Below are 11,569 nucleotides of genomic sequence, written 5' to 3' on the forward strand. Positions count from 1 at the left end.
GCCTACAGCAACTAACTGGCAGAGGAGAGGGTCTCTGCAGATCAGGATTACTAACTTAAGTTCTAACTCATGTGAACATATATATGTGAACACAAATCATATGTACCATTTGGACCAGAACTATTTTTCTGCAAGTACACTGGACAGAGATGGAGATTACTAGAGAAAATAAAACAAAAACAGATTGACCAAGTGTCTGTAAGGGCTTGTTGGGATATTACACTAATGAAGAAATCCAGCAAGGGGTTTTCTTTTAATCACACTCGCTACCACAGTGGTGTATGTTATAAAAGCAATTAAGAAGAACACAAGAAAAATCTTCCTTTTCTGTTTACTTGTTTCTTCCTCTCTGTTATTTTTCTGAATTCTTCTTTTTAGTCTCCTTTTATGCTTCTGACTGTTTTCAAACATTTGTGGACAGGAAATAAATTGGATTACTGCCATCACATGGCAGCAGTGTTTGTTCGGTTAGTGGTTCTTGTGTGGCGCTACGGTGTAATGGAGACACGTCGGCTGAAGACGCTGAGGAGGGTTCGGCCTTTTTAGAGGTTCCTGTCTGGCGGGTTTACCCAGAATCCCTGCTAATGGAAACACACCTAATGTCTGACTATCACTTTTAATGATTCATTTAAAATGAACCTATGCATGGCATCTAGGCCATTAATGTTATTGGTCATAACAGTTTTTATGTCATTTGATGATCTAGATTTAATGTGGCTGACATATCATGGTTTCTGCCATTCCTTAATTACTACACAAAGTATATCAATATTTTAATTCTACTTCCAAAAGGTGCATCACCAATCCCAGAGTTGATTTACACTCAGTTCTAATTATTCTTCATTGTTAAATCATATTGATCTACCTTGATCTTCTAAAACAAGCAACCTGCCTTGTCTGAGCGAGCCACCAAAATGGAGTTCCAGTAGGAGTAGTAGAGTTGAATGTTTCATTGCTTGGTCCTAATAATGACATGTGTGTTTGTCCAGGTAACAATCACAGACCTCGGAGTCCAGCTGGTTACATCTTTGTCCCTCAGTATGACGGCAAGTCCAGGAAATTACCAGGCTATACAACTTACAACAACAGCTTCAGACCTGCTGCACACACTGAAACAGGTAGGAGGTACTTTAAGTGTTTAAAAATGCTCACACACAGGAACATCTATGTACTAGAATAAATAATACTACTTGTTATCACATGGTGACAGTATATCAGTGACATCTACCTCTAGTGGAACAAAGTGGTATTACATTTGTTTTCAATTCAATTCAGTTTTATTTATATACATGTAGCATCTTTTCCAACAGAAGTTATCTCTAGGCGCTTTCCAGAGAACATGACCCCCGAGCAATTATTACATAAACATAACATAAACACAAGAAGATTGTCAAGACTGTCACGTACAAGACTGTATAGATATATTTATTACACACAGGAGTGTCTCCACTCATGAGCATGGTATTGCCAGTTAAGTGTTAAGTGCTTCTTTTGTCATCATAGCGTCTCTATATGTCCCCCATGTGGTTCAAAGGGGTATTACTACACTGTGTGGCTTTAAACTGAATTGAACAGTTCTGTTGTTTGGCAAAACCTTAAAGTAACATATATATGCATTCTGAACTTGCAACAGATGACCTTTGTGTGTGTGAGGAATAAAATCACTGAGTGAGACACAAAAGAACAGAAATGACGGACAGGAAAAGACAGTGATGGGTGCAGTGTGGTGACTGTGTGATGTGTAGTGATGTATGTAAATGAATGTGCAGTGTTTGGAATAAAAGGACAGACATGTTGATCTAGGACAAACAGATATACAAGCACTCCCTGCATAGTTGTGGAAACTTGCTTTTGTACCAAGTTGAGACAATGTAACATATTATGAAAGTGTGAACATTTAGTTGTAGATCAATAAATTTGTATTTACATTGTATCAATTAACATCAGACATGTGAGGTCTAATTTCATACATACAATTAATTTCATATTTTTCATGCTCCCCATATATTTCTCATTATATAAGAGACATTTCCACATAGACAGCTCAAGATATTGCTATATTTGCAAGATCTCAGCAACAATACAGACATCGCACACACACATACACTCCCTGTCTCACTCGTATAAAGTGAGGGCCTACATCTTAAGCCCAATATGTTGTTATGGTAATACCCCAAAGGTTGTTATCATTGGACTTAAATAGTAATTCTATGCTGCGAGCATCAGCCCACTGCTCTCTCCCCCATAATCAATTTCGGCGTCTGTAATTTTCCGACTAGGACACCACAGGCACAACCACCGAAAAATCTCCTTTATATATTTTTTTCTGAAGTCCAGGTCAAAACACACCTCAAATAAGAATAAAAAATAAAATATCTATGAAAAAAAAACAGAAAAATCATCATCATCCACATGCTTACATACCCCTAAACACAAAGCAATGCAAGATGCCAAATACACGCACACTTTCCTGCTAGGTGACAGTGTCACATAATCTCCTTGGTTCTGCAGTCGTATTGCCAGAGGTGGTTTCGTCATAATATTTTGAGCTCTCATCCCTCACAAGTTTTTCCACAATTCTTTCTACTCTTTATCCCCTGTTTTTCTTTCACTAAATAAAGGTCTAAATCATAGTCTGCTCTACTGCTAATTAGACAAGCTCTAATCGTGCGTTAAAAAAACAGAAAGAATGTATCATTTATTGGTTCTTTGCTTGTTTGTTGTTATGCACATAATTCACTATTTCATCTGTAGAGATGATGTAACTTCGGAGAGGAAAAGTAAGAGCAAGATATTTAGAATAACTTTTTTTTTAATTAGATACTTCAGGGACGCAAGGCAATGACAGTTAAATGTTGAAATTAAAGGTTATAATAAAATACAAACATCTTTAAATTAGTTCTCATGAATCTTGAAAGCTGGTTTCTGGCATGTTATGTCAAGGCTATATTTTAGTCTTAGAAAAATACATGATTGCAAGGAAAAGGTTTCCAAAGAAAATTAATCAGGTTGGGTCATTTATTGACAAAAAAAAAGAAATGATGTCCACATTTCTGCTATTACCCATGGAATAGATGGTGGATGGAGAAATCTACAAGACATTCCGCTATACTTTAATAAAAGAGGTGAAGACTGAACGATAAAAAACTATTCAGGAAAAAAATATGTTTATGAGAAAAGGTGTTGCATGAGCAACTGTTTGGATGTCCGTATAGCAGGTGGATATACAGTAGGACACTACGACATGTTACTTCTCAGTAAAACTCCATTGTCAAGCCACCAAAGCTGGATGGATATTGAGATCTCAGTTATTTAACATCATTATTCATTGGCTTGGGTGAGCATTGACAATAGCTTTTAAGCAAAGCGCTTTTTACCAGATAAAAATAATAAATTGCTTTATTGCTCAATTAATATATTACTAGTGTGCACTTCAGTCTATAGTGATATTGGTAGGCTATTTACATGTTGATATGTGCAGTAGAAATAATGCTAGTAGGAGCATTTATTAACCCTTTAAAAAAAACTGACCTATTTTCTGAGGCTCTTGAGTTGTTGTTGTTTGGAAAATGTAAATAGGACTTATATATATAGGATTCTAGCCTGGGCGCTGCTGGTTAACTTTATGTGCCGCATCGCTTTATTGTTTCCCGCTTGAACCCGAAAGATGCGGTGTTGCTTTGATCACCGTCGGCACCCAATTGGGGGCCTCCCGGGCTCAAGGGGTTTCTCTCAGCAGGGAGTTCCACTTTCAGCTCTGCTGTGTTAGTAGACAATAGCACACACACTGAACCAAAAGGCTAACTAACCTTAAATTTAAGGTAAACAACTCACATCCAGGCACTAATTCACTTGGCGCTGGTAGCTGTCAGGCGGACTAAACCATTTTGCGCCTCTAAGAGGGGGCTCCCAGAATATCTTGGGCGGACTGTGACATAAAATGAATTCTCTCAGTTGATGTTATCAATGGATTTGAAATAAATATTTTATTCAAATACTTTATGACACCAATTAATTGGAGGGCCCAACTCATTCAAAATAAAAATCTGGATGGGGCCCTCTCCCTACTCAGGCCCTAGGTAGTCAGCTCCACTTTTCCCGCCACTACCACACCTATGCTCACAATGGCGAGAAAAAAGACAGAGGCATCATAAACATTTTACATCCACAATAGTGGCTACTGTGTCTGTGGAATGGAAGCGCTGTAATACGCCAAATGTGTCACAATTTCAATCAAAAACATGGCAGCAGTCTGTCTTTGGTGCAGAAGATTGTGCTACTTTAATCTCACATAAAAAGAAAAAGGATGTCAAGAAAGTTGGGTTTCTTTTCTTGTCTTGTCTTGGGTTTATGGTCACAAAAAAGTCAAATCAAGGCAGTAAGTGGAGGGAAGCAGTCAAAGAAAATCTAAACTGAGATAGCACTCATTCAGCTTTCTGCACTTTGCATGAACATTGTCATACTTTTTCTTCATTTTCTTTTTTTTCTAATCCAGGAAGCTGCGTTCAGTGCGTGGATCCAGTACAGTGATGGCTCGGTGACTCCTCTTGATATTTATGATCCCAAGGACTTCCTCCTCTCAGCTGTCTCATTGGACGAGAGCATCATCTCTATAACCAATCAGGTTAAAACTTCACTGATCACAAATCTAGTCATCTTGCAATAACATGATATACTGTATACTGTATACAATATATATATATATATATATATATATATATATATATATATATATATATATATATATATATATATAAATGAATAACAGGTAATTCTGCTCAGAGCATAACTTGCCTTATAAGCCATTATTGTTCATGTCTCCATTGTGTCTATCCATTAGGACCAGCACTGGCCAATTATAGTAGCGGAGGGTGATGGACAGGGGCCTCTAGTCCGTGTTGAGATGGTTATCTCTGAAACTTGCCAGAAATCCAAAAGGAAAAGTGTGCTGGCCTCCGGAGTCGGTAATGTGGTAGTTAAGTTTGGAGCAAAGAGTGAGGAGAGAGGTGGACAGGAGGACGGGGGAGGCTTGGACAACAGCACCAGTGATCAACAGACAAAAGATGGAGGGGAGTGGAAGACCAACAGCGCAGCTGTGGACCGAGAGGAAGGAGCTATGAGGAAGGTGGGGACACTGTTGACACTTAATTGCCTTGAGGCTCTAAATACACTGCATGAGTTTAACAGATGTACAAGATGATCACGTCTCACACTGTACAACTGGCATCTGTTAAATCTTCGGTATAATTTTAATTTAAGTATGTGCAGACTATATATAAGACTTCCTAAATCATATGCTTCAACAGATATAGAAAGGTGTCATCAGCATACACTGACAAACAAAAAGGAAAGTTTTTGTGTGTGCTGAACATACTTGGAAAAAGTGTTAAAGGAGCAGAAGGTGATCATACTTAGTGACAAAAAGCAGGTCACACTCATAATGTGTCGTAATATGTTGCATTTTAATTGACAAGTCGGTAAAATACGTTTTTCGATTATTTTCTAAGAAAGTTATATTAACACTTTTTGTGATGATAGAGTAGTTCAGGTGGAACTACTTGATCTTACGCCCAAATTAAAGAAAGGTTGGGACACTGAAAAATGCAATTAGTAATAACATGGTGCATCAGTTGTTGAAGTCACTGAGCCTTTTCAGACTGTATAAACAGAGTAACTGTCATCTTTTATTTATTTATTTTTCCCACCAACTCCTTTTTATTTTTTGATGCACATTAATTTCTTGTATTTCTGGTTGCAAAAATCAATGGGACACTGCATTTCTCACGACTGAGCAAGGGGACCATATTTGGAGGCGGTCGCCCGGGTGCAGGCACTCCAGGTTTGAGTCCTGGACTGGGACTCTTTGCTGCCTGTCTTCCTCCTCTATCTGACCCAATATTTCCTCTACACCAGTAGAGTCACAGAAAGATTAATAAGGGGTAATTTTGTGCTGGTAATCTTCCTGAAATAAAGATTTAAAGGGATTTCAAAATGTTTTCTTAGAGAATGCATTATTCGTAAAGGGAAAGGACACAAATGTAAGCAGGACAACTGTGATTGCCGATCCCTTGGACACCGTTGCAAAAAAAAAACTGTCACTCATCCAACATAAAACTGTGAGCAAGGGATGACTTTTTATGAAAAAACCAAAGCAAAAAAGGCCCGTGCCGACTTTAATCACCAGCAAGACCCAAAGGCATGCTTTGGGATGGTATAAAGTTGGATCGGTGCCTTTCTTGTAACTTGTAGGTGATGCTACCTCTAATCTCACAGTACCCAGGTACACTGTTAATAAAGTATTCTGATTCTTCACCAAATCTTATTTACACCCCTGAGATGGCATTTTAATACAGAACAGTACACTGAGATTTTAACGTAACATACTCAATGCAAGCTTTATACTGACATACCTCCGAGGATGTCCATCCAATTCCCATCAAGACAATGTAAAACCACCTTATGCACACATAACAAAGGTTATGGAGATCCTGGATATAGCTGTACTGTCAACATTTTATTTTTTCTAACAGTTCAAATGAAAAATGGATATGAAAAAATCAAAGGAAATGAACTCAAGCAACAACAGGAGCTATCTTGGCTTGACACTGTCTGCATAGAAGCAGAAGACAATTTTTTTTTTTAATTTGCATTTTTCATATTGTCCCAACTTTGTCTGATTTGGGGTGTGAGATGAACCCACAATGAATGAAAGTGATCCATGGACTTATGTTTATTCCCACTAATCAGGTCAGCACAACAACCAAGAGTACAGTAACCCACCGTGCCTCAGGTGGCAAAGGTGCCAGTGGTGGCAGCAGCAGCCGCGGTGGGGGTCCCAGCCAGACCGGAGATTACAGCAGCTACCCTGCACAAGTGGAAGTACCGGGGACGGGAAACAGTGAGCTGACTCAGACTACCAGAGGACTTTCAGACCTGGAGATCGGCATGTATGCCCTTCTGGGAGTATTTTGCCTGGCGATACTAGTCTTCCTCATCAACTGTGTCAGCTTTGCTTTCAGGTAAAAAAAATAGTCATATATAGTCATAGTTCATAAAAAGGTTTAGATGGATCAGTGTGTCAAAATGTCTGTGAACTAAACACCTGTTATGAGCTGTATTTTGTATTGCTAACATGCTTTGATTTGCTCCACTGATGTCTTTGCATGTAAATGACACCTTTACTAAAAAACAGTGTTGGGACTAACGCATTATTTAGTAACGCGTTACAGTAACGCCGTTAGTTTTGCGGTAACTAATACTCTAACGCATTACTTTTTAAATTCAGTCACGCAATTACCGTTACCAAACGATGCGTTACTCCGTTATTTCTGACTACAGTGAAGCTTTTTTATGCCCACACGCGGAGACCAGAGGAAACGTAGTGTGCGTTTATTCACAAACATGTCGGTCATGGTGAGCCAAGAAAAGGCGAGTTTCACAACGTGGAGATATTGTCATTACAGTAATCCCTGGTTTTTCGCAGGGGTTACGTTCCAAAAAGAACCCGTAATAAGTGAAATTCTTTTTACAATTACTATAGAGGGCTTCAAATTGCGGAGATCAGTCCCGCCTCGCACGTATTTCCCTGCTCTTCTGAGCCGCTGCATCCCGACTCTGTAGCGTCTTTTTCTCCCAAGCCGCGATGCAGGTGTGTGTAGAAGAAAATAGTTATGGGTCGTTGTTGTCGCTCTTTTTTCTTCTGGGGAAAAAGATTCTTATAAACCGACATGCCGCCATTGGTTATATCTGAGACTGTAATGAACGATTCATCAAAGGGTCCCATTCTTGAGCTGCTGCTGAAGCTCATTGGCCGTTCTCAGCTTGTTGCTAAGCAACCAACGTTATTGACACAGGAAGTGAAGAAGTGGGGGGACTGTTTAGAATGCAGAACACGATGCACAATGTAAATCCATACAGTACCTGCTGAAATGAAGGCTAGAGGGGATTAATGGGAGCATTTAAAATAATGTTTTTATTTAAAGAAACTGAAAAGTTACTTCACGCATTACTTTTAAGTAACTAGTAACGGTAACTATTTTTCAGTAACTAGCACAACACTGCTAATAAAGTATGCCTATTTTCTCAACTAAATGTCATTGCAGATACCGTCACAAGCAGGTCCCTGTGCTGGAGGCCGGAGGGAACATGAACCACGCCCATGACTGGGTGTGGCTCGGCAACGAGGCAGACCTTCTAGCCGACCAATGTCAGGGCGGGCTGCCCGATGAGTGCACCACCATCATCGACCGGAGCGAGGGAGGATACGAGGAGAACAAGTACCTCCTGAACGGGGCTGGAAACACCTTGGTGATGGGTGTTGGCACGGGCATGGGCACCATTAGCAGGAGCAGCGGCGCAGGCGGACACAGGGGCATCACCCATGGACAAACCTTGCCAAGATCTGTTCCAGAACCGCATCATCAGTGCCTTTCAGCAATTACCGCAGGTGGTAAAGATGTCACCGGCCAAACTGAGCATCTGAATAATTCCCCCCGAGCCACGGCTGCAGCTGCAGCTGCCAAACGCAAACGTGTCAAATTCACATCTTTCGCCACCATCATGCCCAATGAAAATTCTGGCGGCGGTGGGCCGTACAGCAACTCCTCAGTCCTGGTGACCAGCGGTAATGAGGATGACATCAAGTGGGTGTGCCAGGATATGGACATGGGTCAGTCTGAAATCAGAACCTACATGGAGAGGCTACAAGACAATCTGTGACTGATGAGAAAGAAACTGCAAAATAGAGAGGCAGAGGATGAGTGCAGGAGGGAGAATGGACAATGAGTACAATTCACCTTTAATGCCTTTGCAATGGATTAATGGAGGGAGAATGAGAGGAATATTATTGAATAGATGGTTTAGGGGATGCTTACATTTAGCTCCCCCTTAGGCGATGGAAAGTCATCACTAGCTCACACTAAAAGTAATAGTAGCAAACAAGTAATATTATGAGTTCATCTTGTATCACTTATTGTGAAAATGTAAGTGTAACAATCAATAATGGTCATCATTGGTTATGAATTTTTAATTTCAGAAAACCAGAAAGATTAGAAGAAAAAAAAATCACTGTATTCATATGTTAAACATGCAGGGTGTTTTATTGGAAAACCTTTATTAAGCCATTACACATTTAAACAAAGACAGTGGGAACTCGTCATATGATATATTCCCATTGTTGGCTGTCAAATACTTATTGGTCTAGTTTTAATATATACACCTTTCAATGAACTATCAAGTCTCCTGAGTGGTTACCCAAAGAATCACTGAATTCTCTGACAAACAGAAGCATTTTCTTTTGGTATTACTCAGAAGAAACATTTCAATTGTAAAAGATGTATTTATTCCAAGTACTCAACTAGAAAATTCCGTCCTTTTTCAGGCAGAAGTTTGGGCTGGCCAGCTCTTAATTCAGGCAGTCTTGCTCAAACTGCAGTGCTGAAAGCTTGAAAGGGAACGCGCCGTTGAAGAAGACCGTTTCTCCCTTTGATCCAGAACAGAGGCATTTATTCTTGCACAATTACAAAAAAGGAAAAGGACACCAGCCACCGTTGAGGCTTAGTTTCTATTTCCTGGACCTTGGCTGCTTTCTCCCTGTATTCAGAATCAATCTGGAGATGCCCTCACCTCTCTCCTCATCTGTGACTGGACAGCAGTAGGAGCTTTGCGAACTACAACACACAGCGGAATACTGGCTGTAAACTAACGGGGGAAGGACCGAGGTGTCTCGCATGAGAAGGAAGCTGCTTGAGCTTCGGAAAGCCCGACTGAACACTTTAATAATGAGGATTAATTAAAACAAAATCCACCGTGTGAGCAACGAAACGGCCAGGAAATGATGACTGACATTGCAGAATTAATGGAAGTGGAATTAATATCTAACGAAGAGATATGTGTTCAAGAAACATCTGCTGAACGTTAAATATATTTTTCTCCTTTTGTTAATACTTTTGATAAAAAGTTTATTATGTTTCTCCCTTGTTATTTTTTTCCTCATTTAGGAAAATATTAAATTGTAGCTTTTTATTTTAGAGATTTATTAAGAGTAAGAATATATGATTCATTTTTTTTTTCCTCTTTCTTAGGTACTTTATTTATTTAAATTGACATTTGAGAGGGTGAGGAAGGACAGAAAGGCTGAGGACAAAGACCTAACATAATTGACCCGGTGAATGATAGCACATAGAATACGTGAAGGAGGACATATTACGTCAATGTTTCCTCACCTTCGTTAAGCTCAGGTGACGAGTCACGACGAACCGACAATAAAAAAAGGAGGACTGTAAGATTGTTAAGATTGCAATATTTATTTATAAATGTGTTACTGTTTCAGAGTACACTGTATGTTGTAAATAAATAAACATGCTTCAAAGTTCTTGTGAATAAGATTGCAGGTCACTAGCCAACAACGTAGTGATATTTTGTACGTTTTACAGTGCAAATATGGTACAAAATACTATCTACCGCAACAATGTGAAAGTGATCTCACTGGTTCTTTTTCTAAAGATGTTCCTGTCTTTGTTTCAAGTATTGAATAAATTCTTGTCTTTGTACAGGGTAGGAATCCGTTTTCCTCCATACTGAGATGTAAAAAATTGGAGGCAATTCATCAAAGCATCACACTGGACATTAGAACGGTGATTTTAGACAACCATTTCAGAAAGAAAACAGAACAAAGAGTTATCGTGTTTATGAGTTGGCTAGTCAAAAAAAAAAAATTATTGGAGATTCTGGAGTCTCAAAAAATCAGTTCTATCTTTAATAATTTGTTAATCAACAAACATAATGTTGCACACTGAAATCATAACTCAGATTATCAGGTCTGAAACAGCAACGACTGTGAAAAGGACTTAAAGTGGCCTCATTCAGACCTCACTTTAAAATGTGTCCTGAGAGATCTGACTACAAGTGTCCAGCGCTTAAAGTGTGTGCTCAAAACCAGGACTAAAGTGTTTCCAAACTGGATCTATGTGCAAATAAGCCTGCACTTAATTTATACTTGCTGACACCAAAACTGTTGCTATTTTTGATTACCAAAGGCAGCAGCCTGAAATAACGAGATGACGGTCTGCAACACACAAAAGGATATATATATAGTACACAACACTAATCAGGATGTACAGGACTGTCTCAGAAAATTAGAATATTGTGATAAAGTTCTTTATTTTCTGTAATGCAATTAAAAAAACAAAAATGTCACACATTCTGGATTCATTACAAATCAACTTTTATTATTTTAATATTGCTGATTATGGTTTACAGCTTAAGATTAAGATTCCCAGAATATTCTAATTTTTTGAGATAGGATATTTGAGTTTTCTTAAGCTGTAAGCCATGATCAGCAATATTAAAATAATAAAAGGCTTGCAATATTTCAGTTGATTTGTAATGAATCCAGAATGTATGACATTTTTGCATTACAGAAAATAAAGGACTTTATCACAATATTCTAATTTGTGAGACAGTCCTGTATATAACACAAGAAAAGGCACAAACTTAAAGAGCAAAGAGAGTCACAGCCTAAGCTGATGAGTCATAACCTAAGCTGATGAAGTTAGTCCCTGAATCCATC

The 11,569-nt window shown here is 38.9% G+C and overlaps 1 protein-coding gene across 1 annotated transcript in view; it reads left to right on the forward strand.

The window, feature by feature from the left end:
* The window catches only part of si:dkey-215k6.1 (transmembrane protein 132C), a 345,761-nt gene extending 334,560 nt beyond the window's left edge, over positions 1 to 11,201 (forward strand). The window contains exons 12-16 of the mRNA XM_061729571.1: positions 990 to 1,118; positions 4,496 to 4,624; positions 4,841 to 5,125; positions 6,748 to 7,019; positions 8,103 to 11,201. Coding sequence (XP_061585555.1) covers positions 990 to 1,118; positions 4,496 to 4,624; positions 4,841 to 5,125; positions 6,748 to 7,019; positions 8,103 to 8,718 — 1,431 coding nt within the window. The 3' untranslated portion in view covers positions 8,719 to 11,201. The remainder of the gene's footprint in view (positions 1 to 989; positions 1,119 to 4,495; positions 4,625 to 4,840; positions 5,126 to 6,747; positions 7,020 to 8,102) is intronic.
* Positions 11,202 to 11,569: the final 368 nt, after the last annotated feature.

This window comes from Cololabis saira, chromosome 9 (assembly GCF_033807715.1).
Source record: "Cololabis saira isolate AMF1-May2022 chromosome 9, fColSai1.1, whole genome shotgun sequence".
NCBI lineage: Eukaryota > Metazoa > Chordata > Actinopteri > Beloniformes > Belonidae > Cololabis > Cololabis saira.